General features: G+C 37.2%; 1 protein-coding gene across 1 annotated transcript in view; it reads left to right on the top strand.

Moving 5' to 3' along the window:
- LOC139122455 (growth hormone-inducible transmembrane protein-like) overlaps window positions 1–24843 on the top strand; it is a 45329-nt gene extending 20486 nt beyond the window's left edge. The window contains exons 5-8 of the mRNA XM_070687838.1: window positions 14732–14930; window positions 21337–21435; window positions 22354–22525; window positions 23266–24843. Of these exons, the coding sequence (XP_070543939.1) occupies window positions 14732–14930; window positions 21337–21435; window positions 22354–22525; window positions 23266–23350 (555 nt within the window). The 3' untranslated portion in view covers window positions 23351–24843. The remainder of the gene's footprint in view (window positions 1–14731; window positions 14931–21336; window positions 21436–22353; window positions 22526–23265) is intronic.

Genomic DNA, 24843 nt, shown 5'->3' with positions numbered 1-24843 from the left:
GCTATGCCGGTAGAGGATATAAGACTAGCAAATCATGATTAGCTGACTAAGCTATGCCAGTAGAGGATATAAGACTAGCAAATCATAATTAGCTGACAAAGCTAAGCCGGTAGAGGATACAAGACTACCAAATCATTATTAGCTGACTAAGCTATGCCGGTAGAGGATATAAGATTAGCAAATCATGATTAGCTGACTAAGCTATGCCGGTAGAGGATATAAGACTAGCAAATCATGATTAGCTGACTAAGCTATGCTGGTGGAGGATATAAGACTAACAAATCATGATTAGCTGACTAAGCTATGCTAGTAGAGGATATAAGACTAGCAAATCATGATTAGCTGACTAAGCTAAGCCGGTAGAGGATATAAGACTAGCAAATCATTATTAGCTGACTAAGCTATGCCGGTAGAGGATATAAGACTAGCAAATCATGATTAGCTGACTAAGCTATGCTGGTAGAGGATATAAGACTAGCAAATCATTATTAGCTGACTAAGCTATGCTAGTAGAGGATATAAGACTAGCAAATCATGATTAGCTGACTAAGCTATGCTGGTAGAGGATATAAGACTAGCAAATCATGATTAGCTGACTAAGCTATGCCGGTAGAGGATATAAGACTAGCAAATCATGATTAGCTGACTAAGCTATGCCGGTAGAGGATATAAGACTAGCAAATCATGATTAGCTGACTAAGCTATGCCGGTAGAGGATATAAGACTAGCAAATCATGATTAGCTGACTAAGCTATGCCGGTAGAGGATATAAGACTAGCAAATCATGATTAGCTGACTAAGCTATGCCGGTAGAGGATATAAGACTAGCAAATCATGATTAGCTGACTAAGCTATGCCGGTAGAGGATATAAGACTAGCAAATCATGATTAGCTGACTAAGCTAAGCCGGTAGAGGATATAAAACTAGCAAATCATTATTAGCTGACTAAGCTATGCCGGTAGAGGATATAAGACTAACAACTCATGATTAGCTGACTAAGGTATGCCGGTAGAGGATATAAGACTAGCAAATCATGATTAGCTGACTAAGCTATGCTAGTAGAGGATATAAGACTAGCAAATCATGATTAGCTGACTAAGCTATGCCGGTAGAGGATATAAGATTAGCAAATCATGATTAGCTGACTAAGCTATGCCGGTAGAGGATATAAGACTAGCAAATCATTATTAGCTGACTAAGCTATGCCGGTAGAGGATATAAGACTAGCAAATCATGATTAGCTGACTAAGCTATGCTAGTAGAGGATATAAGACTAGCAAATCATGATTAGCTGACTAAGCTATGCTGGTAGAGGATATAAGATTAGCAAATCATGATTAGCTGACTAAGCTACCCGGTAGAGGATATAAGACTAGCAAATCATTATTAGCTGACTAAGCTATGCCGGTAGAGGATATAAGACTAGCAAATCATGATTAGCTGACTAAGCTATGCTAGTAGAGGATATAAGACTAGCAAATCATGATTAGCTGACTAAGCTATGCCGGTAGAGGATATAAGACTAGCAAATCATGATAAGTTGACTAAGCTATGCTAGTAGAGGATATAAGACTAGCAAATCATTATTAGCTGACTAAGCTATGCCAGTAGAGGATATAAGACTAGCAAATCATGATTAGCTGACTAAGCTATGCCGGTAGAGGATATAAGACTAGCAAATCATGATTAGCTGACTAAGCTATGCTGGTAGAGGATATAAGACTAGCAAATCATTATTAGCTGACTAAGCTATGCCGGTAGAGGATATAAGACTAGCAAATCATTATTAGCTGACTAAGCTATGCCGGTAGAGGATATAAAGACTAGCAAATCATGATTAGCTGACTAAGCTATGCTGGTAGAGGATATAAGACTAGCAAATCATTATTAGCTGACTAAGCTATGCCGGTAGAGGATATAAGACTAGCAAATCATTATTAGCTGACTAAGCTATGCCGGTAGAGGATATAAGACTAACAAATCATGATTAGCTGACTAAGCTATGCCGGTAGAGGATATAAGACTAGCAAATCATGATTAGCTGACTAAGCTATGCCGGTAGAGGATATAAGACTAGCAAATCATGATTAGCTGACTAAGCTATGCCGTTAGAGGATATAAGACTAGCAAATCATGATTACCTGACTAAGCTATGCCGGTAGAGGATATAAGACTAGCAAATCATGATTAGCTGACTAAGCTACCCGGTAGAGGATATAAGATTAGCAAATCATGATTAGCTGACTAAGCTATGCTAGTAGAGGATATAAGACTAGCAAATCATGATTAGCTGACTAAGCGATGCTGGAAGAGGATATAAGACTAGCAAATCATGATTAGCTGACTAAGTCATGCTAGTAGAGGATATAAGACTAGCAAATCATTCTTAGCTGACTAAGCTATGCTAGTAGAGGATATAAGACTAGCAAATCATGATTAGCTGACTAAGCTATGCTAGTAGAGGATATAAGACTAGCAAATCATGATTAGCTGACTAAGCTATGCTAGTAGAGGATATAAGACTAGCAAATCATGATTAGCTGACTAAGCTATGCTGGTAGAGGATATAAGACTAGCAAATCATGATTAGCTGACTAAGCTATGCTAGTAGAGGATATAAGACTAGCAAATCATTATTAGCTGACTAAGCTATGCCAGTAGAGGATATAAGACTAGCAAATCATGATTAGCTGACTAAGCTATGCCGGTAGAGGATATAAGACTAGCAAATCATTATTAGCTGACTAAGCTATGCCGGTAGAGGATATAAGACTAGCAAATCATTATTAGCTGACTAAGCTATGCCGGTAGAGGATATAAGACTAACAAATCATGATTAGCTGACTAAGCTATGCCGGTAGAGGATATAAGACTAGCAAATCATGATTAGCTGACTAAGCTATGCCGGTAGAGGATATAAGACTAGCAAATCATGATTAGCTGACTAAGCTATGCCGGTGGAGGATATAAGACTAAGCAAATCATGATTAGCTGACTAAGCTATGCCGCTGAGGATATAAGACTAGCAAATCATGATTAGCTGACTAAGCTATGCCGGTAGAGGATATAAGACTAGCAAATCATGATTAGCTGACTAAGCTATGCCGGTAGAGATATAAGACTAGCAAATCATAATTAGCTGACTAAGCTATGCCGGTAGAGGATATAAGACTAGCAAATCATGATTAGCTGACTAAGCTATGCCGGTAGAGGATATAAGACTAGCAAATCATGATTAGCTGACTAAGCTATGCCGGCTGAGGATATAAGACTAGCAAATCATGATTAGCTGACTAAGCTATGCCGGTAGAGGATATAAGACTAGCAAATCATGATTAGCTGACTAAGCTATGCCGGTAGAGGATATAAGACTAGCAAATCATGATTAGCTGACTAAGCTATGCTAGTAGAGGATATAAGACTAGCAAATCATGATTAGCTGACTAAGCTATGCTGGTAGAGGATATAAGACTAGCAAATTATGATTAGCTGACTAAGCTATGCTGGTAGAGGATATAAGACTAGCAAATCATGATTAGCTGACTAAGCTATGCCGGTAGAGGATATAAGACTAGCAAATCATGATTAGCTGACTAAGCTATGCCGGTAGAGGATATAAGACTAACAAATCATTATTAGCTGACTAAGCTAAGCCGGTAGAGGATACAAGACTACCAAATCATTATTAGCTGACTAAGCTATGCCGGTAGAGGATGTAAGACTAGCAAATCATGATTAGCTGACTAAGCTATGTTAGTAGAGGATATAAGACTAGCAAATCATGATTAGCTGACTAAGCTATGCCGGTAGAGGATATAAGACTAGCAAATCATTATTAGCTGACTAAGCTATGCCGGTAGAGGATATAAGACTAGCAAATCATGATTAGCTGACTAAGCTATGCCGGTAGAGGATATAAGACTAGCAAATCATGATTAGCTGACTAAGCTATGCTGGTAGAGGATATAAGACTAGCAAATCATGATTAGCTGACTAAGCTATGCCGGTAGAGGATATAAGACTAGCAAATCATGATTAGCTGACTAAGCTATGCCGGTAGAGGATATAAGACTAGCAAATCATGATTAGCTGACTAAGCTATGCCGGTAGAGGATATAAGACTAGCAAATCATGATTAGCTGACTAAGCTATGCCGGTAGAGGATATAAGACTAGCAAATCATGATTAGCTGACTAAGCTATGCCGTAGAGGATATAAGACTAGCAAATCATGATTAGCTGACTAAGCTATGCCGGTAGAGGATATAAGACTAACAACTCATGATTAGCTGACTAAGCTATGCCGGTAGAGGATATAATACTAGCAAATCATGATTAGCTGACTAACCTATACTAGTAGAGGATATAAGACTAGCAAATCATGATTAGCTGACTAAGCTATGCCGGTAGAGGATATAAGCCTAGCAAATCATGATTAGCTGACTAAGCTATGCCGGTATAGGATATGAGACTAACAAATCATTATTAGCTGACTAAGCTATGCCGGTAGAGGATATAAGACTAGCAAATCATGATTAGCTGACTAAGCTTTGCTAGTAGGGGATATAAGACTAGCAATCATGATTAGCTGACTAAGCTATGCCGGTAGAGGATATAAGACTAGCAAATCATTATTAGCTGACTAAGCTACCCGGTAGAGGATATAAGACTAGCAAATCATTATTAGCTGACTAAGCTATGCCGGTAGAGGATATAAGACATAGCAAATCATGATTAGCTGACTGACAAGCTATGCTAATAGAGGATATAAGACTAGCAAATCATGATTAGCTGACTAAGCTAAGCCGCAAGAGGATATAAGACTAGCAAATCATGATAAGCTGACTAAGCTATGCTAGTAGAGGATATAAGACTAGCAAATCATTATTAGCTGACTAAGCTATGCCAGTAGAGGATATAACACTAGCAAATCATGATTAGCTGACTAAGCTATGCCGGTAGAGGATATAAGACTAGCAAATCATTATTAGCTGACTAAGCTATGCCGTAGAGGATATAAGACTAGCAAATCATTATTAGCTTACTAAGCTATGCCGGTAGAGGATATAAGACTACAAATCATGATTAGCTGACTAAGCTATGCCGGTAGAGGATATAAGACTAGCAAATCATGATTAGCTGACTAAGCTTTGCCGGTAGAGGATATAAGACTAGCAAATCATGATTAGCTGACTAAGCTCTGCCGGTAGAGGATATAAGACTAGCAAATCATTATTAGCTGACTAAGCTATGCCGGTAGAGGATAAAAGACTAGCAAATCATGATTAGCTGACTAAGCTATGCTGGTAGAGGATATAAGACTAGCAAATCATTATTAGCTGACTAAGCTATGCCGGTAGAGGATATAAGACTAGCAAATCATTATTAGCTGACTAAGCTATGCCGGTAGAGGATATAAGACTAGCAAATCATGATTAGCTGACTAAGCTATGCTGGTAGAGGATATAAGACTAGCAAATCATTATTAGCTGACTAAGCTATGCCGGTAGAGGATATAAGACTAGCAAATCATTATTAGCTGACTAAGCTATGCCGGTAGAGGATATAAGACTAACAAATCATGATTAGCTGACTAAGCTATGCTGGAAGAGAATATAAGACTAGCAAATCATGATTAGCTGACTAAGTCATGCTAGTAGAGGATATAAGACTAGCAAATCATTATTAGCTGACTAAGCTATGCCAGTAGAGGATATAAGACTAGCAAAACATGATTAGCTGACTAAGCTATGCTAGTAGAGGATATAAGATTGGCAAAACATGATTAGCTGACTAAGCTATGCTAGTAGAGGATATAAGACTAGCAAATCATGATTAGCTGACTAAGCTATGCTTGAAGAGGATATAAGACTAGCAAATCATGATTAGCTGACTAAGTCATGCTAGTAGAGGATATAAGACTAGCAAATCATTATTAGCTGACTAAGCTATGCCAGTAGAGGATATAAGACTAGCAAATCATTATTAGCTGACAAAGCTATGCCGGTAGAGGATATAAACTAGCAAATCATGATTAGCTGACTAAGCTATGCTGGTAGAGGATATAACACTAGCAAACCATGATTAGCTGACTAAGCTATGCTTGTAGAGGATATAAGACTAGCAAATTATGATTAGCTGACTAAGCTATGCTAGTAGAGTATATAAGACTAACAAATCATGATTAGCTGACTAAGCTATGCCGGCTGAGGATATAAGACTAACAAATCATAATTACCTGACTAAGCTATGCCGGTAGAGGATATAAGACTAGCAAATCATGATTAGCTGACTAAGCTATGTTAGTAGAGGATATAAGACTAGCAAATCATGATTAGCTGACTAAGCTATGCCGGTAGAGGATATAAGACTAGCAAATCATTATTAGCTGACTAAGCTATGCCGGTAGAGGATATAAGACTAACAAATCATGATTAGCTGACTAAGCTATGCCGGTAGAGGATATAAGACTAGCAAATTATGATTAGCTGACGAAGCTTAGCTGGTAGAGGATATAAGACTAGCAAATCATGATTAGCTGACTAAGCTATGCTGGAAGAGAATATAAGACTAGCAAATCATGATTAGCTGACTAAGTCATGCTAGTAGAGGATATAAGACTAGCAAATCATTATTAGCTGACTAAGCTATGCCAGTAGAGGATATAAGACTAGCAAAACATGATTAGCTGACTAAGCTATGCTAGTAGAGGATATAAGATTGGCAAAACATGATTAGCTGACTAAGCTATGCTAGTAGAGGTATAAGACTAGCAAATCATGATTAGCTGACTAAGCTATGCTGGAAGAGGATATAAGACTAGCAAATCATGATTAGCTGACTAAGTCATGCTAGTAGAGGATATAAGACTAGCAAATCATTATTAGCTGACTAAGCTATGCCGGTAGAGGATATAAGACTAGCAAATCATGATTAGCTGACTAAGCTATGCCGGTAGAGGATATAAGACTAGCAAATCATTATTAGCTGACTAAGCTGTGCCGGTAGAGGATATAAGACTAGAAATCATTATTAGCTTACTAAGCTATGCCGGTAGAGGATATAAGACTAGCAAATCATGATTAGCTGACTAAGCTATGCCGGTAGAGGATATAAGACTAGCAAATCATGATTAGCTGACTAAGCTATGCCGGTAGAGGATATAAGACTAGCAAATCATGATTAGCTGACTAAGCTATGCCGATAGAGGATATAAGACTAACAAATCATGATTAGCTGACTAAGCTATGCCGGCTGAGGATGTAAGACTAGCAAATCATGATTAGCTGACTAAGCTATGCCGGCTGAGGATATAAGACTAGCAAATCATGATTAGCTGACTAAGCTATGCCGGTAGAGGATATAAGACTAGCAAATCATGATTAGCTGACTAAGCTATGCCGGTAGAGGATGTAAGACTAGCAAATCATGCTTAGCTGACTAAAGCTATGCCGGTAGAGGATATTAGACTAGCAAATCATGATTAGCTGACTAAGCTATGCCGGCTGAGTATATAAGACTACCAAATCATGATTAGCTGACTAAGCTATGCCGGTAGAGGATATAAACTAGCAAATCATGATTAGCTGACTAAGCTATGCCGGTAGAGGATATAAGACTAGCAAATCATGATTAGCTGACTAAGCTATGCTAGTAGAGGATATAAGACTAGCAAATCATGATTAGCTGACTAAGCTATGCTGGTAGAGGATATAAGACTAGCAAATTATGATTAGCTGACTAAGCTATGCTAGTAGAGTATATAAGACTAACAAATCATGATTAGCTGACTAAGCTATGCCGGCTGAGGATATAAGACTAGCAAATCATTATTAGCTGTCTAAGCTATGCCGGTAGAGGATATAAGACTAACAAATTATTATTAGCTGACTAAGCTAAGCCGGTAGAGGATACAAGACTACCAAATCATTATTAGCTGACTAAGCTATGCCGGTAGAGGATGTAAGACTAGCAAATCATGATTAGCTGACTAAGCTATGTTAGTAGGGGATATAAGACTAGCAAATCATGATTAGCTGATAAGCTGTGCCGGTAGAGGATATAAGACTAGCAAATCATTATTAGCTGACTAAGCTATGCCGGTAGAGGATATAAGACTAACAAATCATGATTAGCTGACTAAGCTATGCCGGTAGAGGATATAAGACTAGCAAATCATGATTAGCTGACTAAGCTATGCCGGTAGAGGATATAAGACTAGCAAATCATGATTAGCTGACTAAGCTATGCCGGTAGAGGATATAAGACTAGCAAATCATGATTAGCTGACTAAGCTATGCTAGTAGAGGATATAAGACTAGCAAATCATGATTAGCTGACTAAGCTATGCCGGTAGAGGATATAAGACTAACAAATCATGATTAGCTGACTAAGCTATGCCGGTAGAGGATGTAAGACTAGCAAATCATGATTAGCTGACTAAGCTATGTTAGTAGAGGATATAAGACTAGCAAATCATGATTAGCTGACTAAGCTATGCCGGTAGAGGATATAAGACTAGCAAATCATTATTAGCTGACTAAGCTATGCCGGTAGAGGATATAAGACTAGCAAATCATGATTAGCTGACTAAGCTATGCCGGCTGAGGATATAAGACTAGCAAATCATGATTAGCTGACTAAGCTATGCCGGTAGAGGATATAAACTAGCAATCATGATTAGCTGACTAAGCTATGCTGGTAGAGGATATAACACTAGCAAACATGATTAGCTGACTAAGCTATGCTTGTAGAGGATATAGACTAGCAAATTATGATTAGCTGACTAAGCTATCTAGTAGAGTATATAAGACTAACAAATCATGATTAGCTGACTAAGCTATGCCGGCTGAGGATATAAGACTAACAAATCATAATTAGCTGACTAAGCTATGCCGGTAGAGGATGTAAGACTAGCAAATCATGATTAGCTGACTAAGCTATGTTAGTAGAGGATATAAGACTAGCAAATCATGATTAGCTGACTAAGCTGTGCGGTAGAGGATATAAGACTAGCAAATCATTATTAGCTGACTAAGCTATGCCGGTAGAGGATATAAGACGAACAAATCATGATTAGCTGACTAAGCTATGCCGGTAGAGGATATAAGACTAGCAAATTATGATTAGCTGACTAAGCTTAGCTGGTAGAGGATATAAGACTAGCAAATCATGATTAGCTGACTAAGCTATGCCGGTAGAGGATATACAGTGTAAGACTAGCAAATCCTGATTAGCTGACTAAGCTATGCTAGTAGAGGATATAAGACTAGCAAATCATTATTAGCTGACTAAGCTATGCCGGTAGAGGATATAAGACTAACAAATCATGATTAGCTGACTAAGCTATGCCGGTAGAGGATGTAAGACTAGCAAATCATGATTAGCTGACTAAGCTATGTTAGTAGAGGATATAAGACTAGCAAATCATGATTAGCTGACTAAGCTATGCCGGTAGAGGATATAAGACTAGCAAATCATGATTAGCTGACTAAGCTATGCTAGTAGAGGATATAAGACTAGCAAATCATTATTAGCTGACTAAGCTATGCTGGTAGAGGATATAAGACTAGCAAATCATGATTAGCTGACTAAGCTATGCCGGTAGAGGATATAAGACTAGCAAATCATGATTAGCTGACTAAGCTATGCCGGTAGAGGATATAAGACTAACAAATCATGATTAGCTGACTAAGCTATGCCAGTAGATGATATAAGACTAGCAAATCATTATTAACTGACTAAGCTATGCCGGTAGAGGATATAAGACTAGCAATCATTATTAGCTGACTAAGCTATGCCGGTAGAGGATATTAAGACTAGCAAATCATGATTAGCTGACTAAGCTATGCCAGTAGAGGATATAAAACTAGCAAATCATGATTAGCTGAATAAGCTATGCCGGTAGAGGATATAAGACTAACAAATCATGATTAGCTGAGTAAGCTATGCTGGCTGAGGATATAAGACTAGCAAATCGTGATTAGCTGAATAAGCTATGCCGGTAGAGGATATAAGACTAGCAAATCATGATTAGCTGACTAAGCTATGCCGGTAGAGGATATAAGACTAACAAATCATGATTAGCTGACTAAGCTATGCCGGTAGAGGATATAAGACTAACAAATCATGATTAGCTGACTAAGCTATGCCAGTAGAGGATATAAGACTAGCAAATCATGATTAGCTGACTAAGCTATGCTAGTAGAGGATATAAGACTAGCAAATCATGATTAGCTGACTAAGCTATGCCGGTAGAGGATATAAGACTAGCAAATCATTATTAGCTGACTAAGCTATGCCGGTAGAGGATATAAGACTAGCAAATCATTATTAGCTGACTAAGCTATGCTGGTAGAGGATATAAGACTAGCAAATCATGATTAGCTGACTAAGCTATGCCGGTAGAGGATATAAGACTAGCAAATCATGATTAGCTGACTAAGCTATGCCGGTAGAGGATATAAGACTAGCAAATCATGATTAGCTGACTAAGCTATGCCGGTAGAGGATATAAGATTAGCAAACCATGATTAGCTGACTAAGCTCTGCCGGCTGAGGATATAAGACTAGCAAATCATGATTAGCTGACTAAGCTATGCCGGTAGAGGATATAAGACTAGCAAATTATGATTAGCTGACTAAGCTATGCTAGTAGAGGATATAAGACTAGCAAATCATGATTAGCTGACTAAGCTATGCCGGTAGAGGATATAAGACTAGCAAATCATGATTAGCTGACTAAGCTATGCTAGTAGAGGATATAAGACTAGCAAATCATTATTAGCTGACTAAGCTATGCTGGTAGAGGATATAAGACTAGCAAATCATGATTAGCTGACTAAGCTATGCCAGTAGAGGATATAAGACTAGCAAATCATGAGCTATGTTAGTAGAGGGATATAAGACTAGCGAATTATGATTAGCTGACTAAGCTATGCCGGTAGAGGATATAAGACTAGCAAATCATGATTAGCTGACTAAGCTATGCCTGTAGAGGATATAAGACTAGCTAATCATGATTAGCTGACTAAGCTATGCTAGTAGAGGATATAAGACTAACAAATCATGATTAGCTGACTAAGCTATGCAGGTAGAGGATGTAAGACTAGCAAATCATGATTAGCTTACTAAGCTATGTTAGTAGAGGATATAAGACTAGCTAATCATGATTAGCTGACTAAGCTATGCCGGTAGAGGATATAAGACTAGCAATCATGATTAGCTGACTAAGCTATGCTAGTAGAGGATATAAGACTAGCAAATCATTATTAGCTGACTAAGCTATGCTGGTAGAGGATATAAGACTAGCAAATCATGATTAGCTGACTAAGCTATGCCGGTAGAGGATATAAGACTAGCAAATCATTATTAGCTGACTAAGCTATGCCGGTAGAGGATATAAGACTAACAAATCATGATTAGCTGACTAAGCTATGCCGGTAGAGGATATAAGACTAGCAAATCATTATTAGCTGACTAAGCTATGCCGGTAGAGGATATAAGACTAGCAAATCATTATTAGCTGACTAAGCTATGCCGGTAGAGGATATTAGACTAGCAATCATGATTAGCTGACTAAGCTATGCCAGTAGAGGATATAAGACTAGCAAATCATGATTAGCTGAATAAGCTATGCCGGTAAAGGATATAAGACTAACAAATCATGATTAGCTGACTAAGCTATGCTGGCTGAGGATATAAGACTAGCAAATCGTGATTAGCTGAATAAGCTATGCCGGTAGAGGATATAAGACTAGCAAATCATGATTAGCTTACTAAGCTATGCCGTAGAGATATAAGACTAAGGCCAAAAAAAAAAAAAAGAAATGTTTCTGGTCAGGCCTTTCTTTAAAAAATGGTGCGGCGACGCGGCTTTTTTTTTTTTTTTTTTTTTTCCCTCCTCAAGGGAGGGAGCAGGGTCAGTTAAAGCGCCAAAGCTTAGCGGCCAATTTGCATAATCATTTGCATATCATAATTTATATTTGCATATGGATGTAAGCTTGCACATGCATCCACACATACATGTACACTCACAACAAAATGCAATGGTAACACAAAAGTGTGCAGTTTGAACATCATGGAAAATCTTTATTACACTTTAATAAATCATCACAGTATTGTAATTACAATTAAAACAGAAGATTCAGATTGAAACTTTGAGAGCAAGAAATGGTTCGTCTCATTGGAGTTTCATTAATACATATATTGCATAATTAAAATTGTCAAAACTTGCCAACAAAGAGGAAAATTCACAAGTTTAAGCTTTACACAATTCAAGTGCAACTGAATTTTATATCATTTTTGAACGACAAACACCGCGAATAATTTTTCATCACGGGGATAGATTTCAACCAGCGGCCGCCCCCCCCCCCCCCCCCCCCCCCCCCCACATAACTTCTACTTCCACTGACATCGTCGTTCGATTCTTGATTTTAAAAATACCACAAAGATGATCACAAGACATGAACTAAGTACAACTAGAATCCCTCGAAAATCAGGTGTAAAATCTTTCAGAGAACGTGTCAGAGTGGAACCACACGCGACGCCAGGATCAATGTCAACACGTTATGAACCTGTCGACCAACATGGCCGCCGCCATATTGAAATTTATGCAATGTGAACTCGATCGCGATCGTGATCGTACTCAGACAAAACTCATCGTTGTACAATCATAATCAACCTCACCAGTCAACTCTTGTTTCTTTTGCGGTCCATTTCGTTGATCAAAGCATGGGAATGTGATCAAAGGCCCTGCTAGTGCTACACCGCCTACCTCTGTGAACACTTGTCCGCGATGTATACTGTCTTTGTTGGTCGTAATAGTCGTTCTGGAATGAAAATTTGTGAACAACCCAGCCGATTCTTCTATTGTTTTAACGTTCCTCTCAACACTTCCTGACAACTTATCTGATGCATACCATACTTCACACCTTCAACTCTTTCACCAGGTTAAAAGTTGCAGTGAGCGCTTATGTGTAGACAATGCAGGCATCAGCTGGTAGCTACGCAGAGCGTGTGAACTAAGAATGGCGGGAATATTTTAAAGCGTAGCGGGGAGAATCAAAGCGTAGCGGGGGGGGGGGGGGGATGCGAAAGCGTAGCGGGACCGCTATGGCCTGGGGATAACACTGAGTTTTGTAGTTTTATCAATATAGTAACATTTAAACTGTTCATGCAGTCACTGATCATGTGCCCCAAAGAATTTTCTTTCTCTTCAGCCGTTTTGGTTTGGTGTTATAGTAATCAGTATGTAGTTTGCCACAGCCGCCGGCCTCAAACCAGGAAAAAAAAAGGGTGACGCGCTGTTGTTCAAGTGACGCGCGCGCTGACCAGAAACATTTCTTTTTTTTTTTTTGGCCTAACAAATCATGATTAGCTGACTAAGCTATGCCGGTAGAGGATATAAGACTAACAAATCATTATTAGCTGACTAAGCTATGCCGGTAGAGGATATAAAGACTAGCAAATCATATTAGCTGACTAAGCTATGCGGTAGAGGATATTATACTAGCAAATCATGATTAGCTGACTAAGCTATGCCAGTAGAGGATATAAGACTAGCAAATCATGATTAGCTGAATAAGCTATCCGGTAGAGGATATAAGACTAACAATCATGATTAGCTGACTAAGCTATGCTGGCTGAGGATATAAGACTAGCAAATCGTGATTAGCTGAATAAGCTATGCCGGTAGAGGATATAAGACTAGCAAATCATGATTAGCTGACTAAGCTATGCCGGTAGAGGATATAAGACTAACAAATCATGATTAGCTGACTAAGCTATGCCGGTAGAGGATATAAGACTAACAAATCATGATTAGCTGACTAAGCTATGCCGGTAGAGGATATAAGACTAGCAAATCATGATTAGCTGACTAAGCTATGCCGGTAGAGGATATAAGACTAACAAATCATGATTAGCTGACTAAGCTATGCCGGTAGAGGATATAAGACTAGCTAATCATGATTAGCTGACTGAGCTATGCTATCATAGACTATCATAGAATGCCATCTCTGCGTCTGAAGACTCTGAACTCAGTTGCAGAGAATATTGTACATTAGTATGGGTGTATGGTACCAGTGATGTTCGACAGATGGACATTTGTTAAAGATGGGAATGAAATCCATCAGATGATGCATACTGTTCTTGTCATTGATTTGATGTTGTAGTGTACACATGTACGGTTAATTCATCTCAATAAGATTTAGTCTATCGATAAAGATACTCATGTTGACATGATTCACCATGACATAGCAGCAAAGTAACAGCAATTATAAAAACAAGCCATGAATCACAGGAGTTACCACTGTTTAATTCTTTACATGCAAATATTTTGTGAAACCAATGTGCATCTATCAGTTGTGTTAAATTTATGATACTATAATTGAAGTGTCTCCAAATTAGTCGGGTAGAGTAACCATGGTATCATACTGAAATGAGGTGAATTGTCTGCATTTGGGCCTTTCACTTTGTTAAAGTGATCAGTTTAAGATAGAAACTTGTCAGTTTTAGATAGGCAATGGTCAGTTTTAGGTAGACAATGGACAGTTAACCTGTCTGTTTTAGATAGAAGCTGGTTAGTTTACATTAGAAACTGGTCAATTTTAGATAGAAACTGGTCAGTCTTTGAGGTGTGGCAATTTTGACAATTTGGTAGTTTTTTAACCATGTTGCTGTAAAATTTCACGTTTTTGTCTGACCTGCTTTCAATATTATTCAATTTCAGGGCATGTTAGCTTCTTTCGGTGTCGTGATTGGTTCAGGAATGTTGTGTATGTCTGTTCCATACACGGAAGGTTTTGGTGCAAAACACATTGCCTGGCTTTTACACAGCAGTGTTATTGGTGCAATACTTGCTCCAATGACATTTCTTGGAGGTCCTCTTCTGATCAAAGCAGCCTGGTACACTGCTGGTGTAGTTGGAGGTAGGTTACAGCCATCTTAATTAATATGTATATGTATTTATTATAATTGTGTATAAGTTCCTACCTTCAAACACTACATTAGGGAAAGACTGCATTAACTTGCATGGTACCTGAAACCCAGGTCCTTGCCTGACCATGTCGGGTGACAAACAGAAGACTTTTAATCCCCTAAGGTGTGAATGTTCCATTGTTACCTCCCATTTGCCATACATATATGGCAATTGGGAGGTTATATGGTTGAAAAAAGTCTGTATGTGAGATGTCTGTCTGTATGTATGTATGTATGTATGTATGTATGTATGTATGTATGGATGTCTGTCCGTCCAACGCAAAACTCAAAAAACCGCTGCACATATTGAGCTGATTTTTGGTGTAGTGATGCCATATATGATGTAGATGTGCCGTTGTTAAAATGAATTCTTTAGTCCCATAGATATGCTAATGAGGTAGAAAAAAAAGGGAAAATGGTCAAAAATCAATAACTCAGGAACTACTCATCTGATCATTGTCATATTTGGGTTTTAGGTACCCTGGGCCCAACTCATTTAACCATATAGATTCGATGTCAATATTTGATGCTTTCTATTTTTAATGAATTTTTTTTTCTTTTTTTGCCATTTTAGTAAAAAATCTTTTCCTCTTAAACCAATGGTTGGATCGCTTTAAAATTTGGCGTGCAGGTACCTTGTTAAAACTCAAAATAGAATTCATCAAAATTATGGCACAATTTGCATATTTGTATTTTTGGGCAATTTTTGCCATTTTTGGTTAAAAAAATCTTCTTCGAAACTGTGTATGCCATTACTTTCTAATTGGGTGTGCAGGTTCCTAGGAGTGACCTGAAGATGACTCTGTGAACTCAAGCTGAAATTTGCAAATTTTGTGGTACTTTTTGTCATGCTTTGAAATTTGGTACATAGGTGAAATGTAGTAGGTCATTCATTCAAAGTCAAGTACTGCCTGTGTGAATGAGCAGATTATGATTGTGCTGTTCCAGGCTGAGGTGCTATTTATAGGAATGATGCAATGTTAGATGGTAATTGATGTTTTAACTGAATTTGACTTACATTGTATGTAACTCTTGTACTGTATAAACCCTATCAATTCACCCAGAAAAAAATAATTAATATGATTTTAAATAATTGAATTAATTAGGATATCAACAAAGCCAAAATAATTTTAGTGTAGAATTATTAGAATGTTCAACTTTTTGACAGTTCATGGTGAAATGCTTACCATCTTGGAGGATTAAAACATGTAAAGGCAACTTTCCTGAATCCCAACTTTGACATATTCTGAACCATCATATTTTGTGCTCTGTATGTTATCTAAAAGAAATTGCTCATAATAGTTTGTCATGATAGGTTGGTCAAATAAATAGAGATAGAGAAAGTTCCAATTTCCATTTATGGTTGACTTGGTAAGGATAAAATAAAATTACTTTTTGAGGAAAAAAATAGAGTGATCAATTAAAAGAGTGGTCAAAGTGATAGGGTTTTTATGGTAAAGCTGGACTGTAAGATTCCTCATGTGCTATTTATAGCAATTATGCAATCTGTGTAAACAGTGCAATGAAAGTGTTACATGATTCCTTATAATGCTTTTGATGACCTTGAACTTCTTAAGTTGCAAACATTTGTCTCTTCTGTGTGCTTTCTCTGAGTACCTACAGGCTCAACTTATTCAACAGAACTTACTTGCAATGTTAATTTGAAAGTTAAAATGTGCGTGGTTAATAGGATGAAATACTGATAAAGATAACCAGCTGAAGATTCTTTATAACCTGACAGATATGCTGTTTTTTTACCACGTAAATGTTGATAAGCAAGTCTTGTTTACTTTAATTAGAATGTAATTAACTCTCATTTATATTATTATAAGCAGTAGTATCAAGTTGATCAAGCTAATATTGACAAGTTGGTCGGCTGTTGGAGGTTAAAAGCTGTTAAAATAAATGTATGCATGTATGCATGTCTATCTGTTTGTCTGTCTGTCTGTCTGTCCGTAGACCCGCGTTTTTTGGAGGGTCTATGGTCTGTCTGTATGTATTTATGTATGTATGTATGTTAGTTATTATGTGCGGATGTATGTCTGTCAACATTAAAAACTCCTAAATCGCAGCACCTACCATCTTAGTATTTGATGGACAGGTGCATCGAGGGGTGGAGATGTGAATTTGTTAAAATAAACATGTTAAAGTCAAAAATATGCAAGGGAAAAAAGGAAAAATCCTGCAAATTGCTAAAACTTTGTAACCACTTGCCAGATTTGGTTGAAACTTGGTATGCAGGCTCTTTATAGTGACTTAAGGTACATTTCTTCAAATTGTGGTAAAATTTTGAAAGTTGTATTTTTCGGGCGATTTTCCGGTTTTTTTGTCAAAAAATCTTTTCTGAAAGCACTCATCCCATTGCCTTTAAAACTTGTATGTATGATCCTAGGGTTGACCTTTGTCAGATTTGTTCAAATTGTGGTGAAATTTTCATATTTGTATTTTTGGGGCAATTTTTCCAATTTTTTGTCAAAAAATCATTTTCTCCCAAAGTATTAGTTGGATTGCTGTAAAATATGATAGTCTTGATCCTAGGGTTGTTTTCTGTCAGACGTGTAAAAGTCATTATGAGATGGAGCATTTCATATTACTGGGGTATAAGATTAATTTGGACTTGCAATGGAATTTTCTTAGTCAACCTGTAAGAATGCAATGTCATGTGTGTAATAGTACTTAGTATCGCTGCAAAATGGGAGGACAGTGTCATTGACACTATTTTTATGTTTATCTAATCCAGCTGGTGCCATTGTAATGCCATTGTAAGAAAGGCAGGTCTGTGAAATTGATCCTCTGATAACCACGGTCCCTCCACAAAACGGTCAGGAAACGCAATGTATTTCTATTGTCCTGATGCGTGTTGCGATTCCGTTACACTGTTTATTCGCGTAAAGAGATTATCGCGACTTGGTCTATCATCATAAACGATATCACCGTTTTTACCTGACATGCAATGAACTAAAGGACAATGCGCATGCGTTACATAGGCTGTGTTTCGTCACGGCCCCTCCACCGTGGTTTTGTATTTAAACTTGCAGTTTGCGTTTGACTAGACTACACTTGCAGTCACTACGTATGTAATGATTACGACCATGATATCATTTCTTTTGATGACAAGACATCGATTTCAACACATTTCAGAGGAGCAGAGTGAAGAGGTCTACAGTGTTCCGAATGTATAACTTTAAGTTTAAAACGAAGTTCACATGCCCCGTCCGCGAAAATGAGTGCATAAGTGCATCGAGCCAGTGGTTTTCGAAGACATAGGACGTCGAAACAAAAATGATCTTTCTTAAATATCCATTTTCCTATTCGTAGCGGCATTGTTTTACAACTTCCGGAAGATCTGTGTGACACATCAAGCACATTGCCCGATAGGGCTTCATGACACGCCAGAAAAATCGTAATGGGTTTGAATCAAAACAATGTTTTTCACGTAAAATTCCCGCCAATGGATACGTTTAATCACAAAAATTGCGTCGTCAGTTTATTTTAAATGGTGTTACAAGTACAAAAATCAAGAAAATCTAAGTTAAATACCATGTAGTATGCAAGGCACAGCGATCAAAAAAGATTTCAAAGAATCGAACATCGACTCCGCGAGGGTCGCAAAAACAAAATGGCGTTCGGACGAATTCAGGTTATCAGCATTTCTATCCTTCCTTTATACTACTTTGATTTGCAGTTATTGAATCGCTAAAATAAGTTGAAACTGCTGTCAGTCAGAGAAATAGGTCCCAACTGAACTTACCGGTATTTGACCAATCATCAAAACGAAAAACCATGAATATTTCGATTCTTCACATAACGAACATAGATCGTCAGTGGACGCAAAGCATTACACGATAAACTATCAGTTTGTGATTAATTATAAACCTTTATTAAAAAACTGGGTTTGTCAGTTTTATTTTACGTATACTTTATTCATAAGAACAGATATCAGAATGAAACAGACCGTCAGAATTTTGCAGTGTAGCGTGAACAAAAATTCACGTTCTCCTGACACATTATGAACGACGCGTTTCAATGAAAATGACCTACACACGATAGCGTAATCAAATGCCGATTTAGCACTGAAAATCGATAAGGAAAAAAACGATCACCCACTTTCCTAATCAAAATACTGCTTATCCAGAATATACTGACGTTTCAAAGTAACTGTACACTTTACGGCCGATTCAAGCTAGTTTCTTTGTCAAAGAGGACACCACCATACCCACTCTTTGAGGGGATGCTACAGCTGGTGTGACGTCATCAAAAGCGAACGCCAGCGCAACGCGCATCCTACCAGCTAATCCCCTCATTCGCACGTTTTGACAATCGCGTTTCCCGACCGTTTTGTGGAGGGACCGTGTGTTAACTAAGTAGGGAAGTAGGGTATTCCTAAGTTATGGAGCTTTCTTGTAATGAGGTATGGAAATGCATTTCATTTTCAACCATGAAATTCCTTCAAATGTTTTCAAACATTTCTGCTTCTAGTATGTTCTAGGAATTTTGCAAACCTTGTGAAATTTGCTGATCTTTAGCTCCCATCTGGTTTGTATGTACACCTGTGGGATCAAACAATTGGATCAGTGTCTCTCGTCTGTTTCTCTGTCAGTCTGTATGTGTGTATGTATATCATCCACTTCAAAAACTTGAGAACCTCTTTGTGTATCAGTTCAATATTCGATCTGAAGATGCATCATGGATTGTATATTGGAATTTCTTCAGATAAAAATGCACCTACCCAAACATCCAAATTACTTTGAAAAAGCATGGAAATGGTAAAAACTCTAACACTGTGAAACTGCTGGCCAGATTGGTCTTATTTTTAGCTCACTATGATATTTGGTATGTGTATAAATACCAAAGAGAGCTATATGGTGAGTCGCTGGCGTCTGTATATCTGTATGTATGTATGTATGTATGTATGTATGTATGTATGCATGTATGTTAGTTAGTATGTGTGGATGTATGTCCATCCACGTCAAAAGCTCCAAAGTGTCTCACCTAACATCTTAGTATTTGGTGTACAGGTGGACTTAGGAGTGGAGATGTGAATTTGTGTAGGATTCATGGCAGTAACTGAAACAGGCTACTCCACTGACTTGAGTCATTTCCTGTCATTGTTCATGAACTGATACATATTGGCAGACCTGTTGAAACCAAGAGGGACTGAGTTGAAACAATCCTCTGCTATGCGTGTTCCTAAAGTTGACCTCCAGTACCTAAAGTTTCAGACCTTATTTACTTTTGTCATTCTTGTTTCTCTGGTTTTAATATTTCTTGAATGGACTCATTCCAACCAAATATGAGCACACTGTCCTTGACAGTATTTTTAACCCTTGCATCATTTCAGTTGTTTCTAAACATCGCCTGACTAAGCTGCGCATTTCTAAATACAAATAAACCTATTCAGTGACCTTTTAATCCATTTCAGTATTATATCTGGACTAAAATAATGACATCACGAGCCTAGTCATGAAATTTCCATGTAATTCATGTGAACTCTTTAGGGAAATGATAAATATTTACTTAGATCTTGTTGTTAACACAGGCAAAGTGGGAAACATATTTAAAGCTATCATGTGCCAGCAATATACTGAAGAAAAAGATTATTTTTGCCCACTTATTTTCCCGGTACCTGTAGCAATAGTTTTGGCAGATTGTCTTAATTTTTAATAATATTTTATGAGAAAATCCAGAGTTTTTAAATTGATTGTGATTTTGGAGTATGAATTGGAGACTTGATTGGCATTGTGTTGACTGGCAATGCAGAACACTCAAGACAAAAGCTGTTACTAGAGTTTTCTCTGTTGACAAAACTGCAGAAGTAAAACTTGTAAGGATTTCATCAAATGTAAATTCAGTTTGTTGATTGTTGCGTGATTAACAATTGATAAGCTAAGTACAGTATGTAAAGGTATCTTTGATGTGGTTGGCTGTAGCACTCAATATGGAAGGTAACTGTGATAGTCACTGCCTTTGTTTACCAGATATATAGTATCCAGCATTTTCCAAAGTGTTGACCTTGTGTTGCTTTTGCGAAATTGTTTGTACTGAAAGAAATCAGATATGAAATTTTATCTTCAGTATTTCTTCATTTCTTTCCCTCCAGAAGTCTACTCCATTTTATGTTTGCAAACTGCCATGTTTCAATATTGTTGAAGTGCAAAAGTTGAGTTCATAATTTATCTTATAATTTGAATGTCCAGATATTTTTAATATGTAATTATGATAAATTTTGTTTTTTAACATGTTTAGGTACACATTGAGTTACACATCCATGAAGTAAATGCCCATACAGCCATTAATGAAATTGAATAAAATAGGCTGAAATAATCACAAGACTAATGAGATCATCTTGATTTTCAGGACTGTCAACATTAGCTGCATGTGCTCCAAGTGACAAGTTCCTGTACATGGGTGGACCATTAGCCATGGGACTTGGTGCTGTCATTGTTGCATCACTTGGTGAGTAACCACCAGCTTTTCATCTTGACAGTGTCAAAGTTATGTCACTTAATGTCCCTCTCATTGACATTGCAGTATAAAGCCTGAAGTGTTAAGTTTCTGCTTATTCTTTACTCAGCATGATATGAATTGTAAAATACTCTATCACAACCAATGTTGTCATCATGCTAATCTTTAGATGAGATGCAAACTCTACAGTTGTAATTTTGACTTAAACTAAAATAAGACTAAAATGTTGATATTTTTTACAAGTACAAAATGAGAGCACACAAGCTGAAGCCCATCAAAGACTTGTAAGATATTGAGGATTCTCAATATGTGTATTTGAGGCACATTCTGCTGACCATACACTTTTTCCTTTTACAAAACTCTGAGTTTACATTGACTTGTCTTTTGTTTTATGAAATATTTATGCTTGCAAATGGAGGGTAGAGACATATTTGTATCAAACATATAAATTTCTGTGAAGATTGAAAACAGATCAATTTTGGATCAATAATTCCATTATTGTCCAACGAACAACACACTGCTTTCCTTACATTTCTGCTAAAGCTGCTTTGTAACAAATCAATAACATTTCAAAACACTTCCCTTTCATGATTAGTCAGAGGAGAAAATTGAGAAAATACAGAAAAAACCAGCTTAGCTATTGGTCGTATGTTAGTTTCTAGTCATCAGTAATGATTGACTCAGTCATGTTTTTCACTACAAATTTTGATTTTTGCAACATTTTTTCCCCCAGCAAACATTCTTTTAACATTCAAAACCATCTAACCTACCGGTACCTGTGTATGAAAATTATTACCTTGTTTGTAAAAGCAAGTTTTAAGAAAGTAAATTTAGTTCCGTTAACATAGCCATGGATGAATGATTTGTGTTCAGGCATACATAACCATTAGAATGTTTGGAAATTTTCAGGTGGTATGTTTTTCCCTCCTACCACTGCCTTGGGATCTGGTCTGTATGCAATCAGTGTGTATGGTGGAGTTGTTCTGTTTGGTGCATTTCTGCTCTATGATACACAACACATTGTGAGGAAAGCTGAGAGGTATCCTATGTTAGCTGATAGACCATTTGATCCAATTAATGCGTAAGTATCCTCTCATTCCAGTAGTGGCTATTATACATAATAAAATTGATGTTCTTATTGCAATAGATCACCACATAGCATAAGGTCTGTCACTTTATTTATGCCATTGATTTCCATGACCTTCGTTCATGTGTCTAACATAGACTGGACAAAATCTACCAGCATAGACTGGACAAAATCTACCAGCATAGACTGGACAAAATCTACCAGCATAGACTGGACAAAATCTACCAGCATAGACTTGACAAAATCTACAAGCATAGACTGGACAAAATTGACCAGCATAGACTGGACAAAATCTAGCAGCATAGACTGGACAAAATCTACCAGCTTAGACTAGACAAAATCTACCAGCATAGAGTGGACAAAATCTACCAGTATAGACTGGACAAAATCTACCAGCATAGACTGGACAAAATCTATTAGCATAGACTGGACAAAATCTACCAGCATAGACTGGACAAAATCTACCAGCATAGACTGGACAAAATCTACCAGCATAGACTGGACAAAATCTAGCAGCACCTTTTCTCATGCATCCTATCCTTTGCCCTAACTGGTTGGTGGGAAAGTTGAGAAGTCAAGGGAGTGACTGCTCTGATACCATGCACCATATTGCTATAGAGTAAGCTGAGGAAGGTGCTAGCACTGGGCTAACTTTGCAATGCTTGTCTCAGCATTTCAAGTACATCTGTTTAATTTTGACAAATTTCTGATTTCAAATTTTGTTCATTTCACAGGGCAATGGGTATTTACATGGACACCATCAATATCTTCATCCGTATTGCAACAATCCTGGCAAGTGGAGGTGGCAAGCGAAAGTAAAACACTTTATCCTAAAGTGTTGTTTTAATTTGGTGCCATTGATGATGTCCTGACAAAGATAGAGATAGCTTAGTCACAACACGCCATGTATTGATATGCCAAGAAAACTTGGATAGTAGATTTCACTGAGTTTGTCAACATTTGTTAGACATATCTGGTTTATGATGTCTATGCTGACTATTTGATTATACTGTAGCTCTGATTTTGTATATTGAACTTTCACTCAGATAACATTCTGGTAAACTCCAATAATCTAATTATATAGAAATTGTTAACATGTACTGATAATTCACAATGTCAAATTCAAAGTGGTTTCACTAATTAGTTGAACAGTGACATTGTTCACAGCTTGTATAGCTGCTAGTAGATAATTGTTTCCAAAAGGAGAGTGTAACTTTTTACTGATGGAGATTTCTGTAAATACATTTTGTTGAAATCAATCTCCAGCATATTTATCAACAAATTGCAGTCTTCATTTCTTATTCATTCATTTATAAGATGATGATTACTCAATGTAAGATATGCTATTTGTTCACTGTTGTAACATGATCTCAAGAGACATGAAAGATGGTTATAAACAGAGATTTCTAAAAATTCCAAAAGTGAAAATACTGGAATTTGATATCAGAACTTTTTGCCACACAAACCACTTTTTTGTCAATAAGTGCATGATATGTTAAGACTTGTCATGAATATGCATGTAGCAAATAATTAGCATGATAATGTTGATTCATCAGTTGTTGGGAGACATAATAACATTAGATTTCTTACTTAGAGAGCTGTAATCAGATGTCCTTTGTAATAAAAATTGCAAGCAAACTGACAACTTGTAAGATGTACACAGATATACATTTTGGAAAGATGACATCATTCTCTAACTCCCAAGATGAACATAACTGCTTGCGTTACAAAGGTAGCCACTCACTGACATACCATGCATTGAAGTCCAGGAGACATTATAAGTAGTATATTTATCCACATGTATATACTTATATTTGCACACATACCATACCTTGCTGTGTTGTCAACACATACCATACCTTGCTGTGTTGTCAACACATACCATACCTTGCTGTGTTGTCAACACATTCAAAATAACAATAAACCACACAAGCAGGCTTTTCTCAAATTATGTTGTATTTACCATGCCTTATCATTTATTCTGAGGTGTAAATTTCAACTGGAATCATAACAAAACAATAATAAGTCAACTGCTACCAATGTCCGTAGGTACTTCAATAGACACTCTAGTCAATTCAGTAATTATAAATTTTTTGAAACATCTATTGTATGCTAAAAGTTTTCAGTGGCATTGTTTCTCAGCACCAGAGATATACTGTAATACACCTTGATTTGTACAGTCAGAGATTGTGAAATTAAGTTTGACATGTATTCTGTGTGCAAAGGAACACCTAGATAAACACCTATACACCTAGTTTGTTCTTTATTTGTTTGTAAATTCTATTAAAAGGACTTTAATGTTTGCCTTCCTA

Source organism: Ptychodera flava, chromosome 22, assembly GCF_041260155.1.
Source record: "Ptychodera flava strain L36383 chromosome 22, AS_Pfla_20210202, whole genome shotgun sequence".
NCBI lineage: Eukaryota > Metazoa > Hemichordata > Enteropneusta > Ptychoderidae > Ptychodera > Ptychodera flava.
The sequence above is the reverse complement of the archived record's forward strand: the minus strand, read 5'-3'. Positions and strand labels throughout refer to the sequence as shown.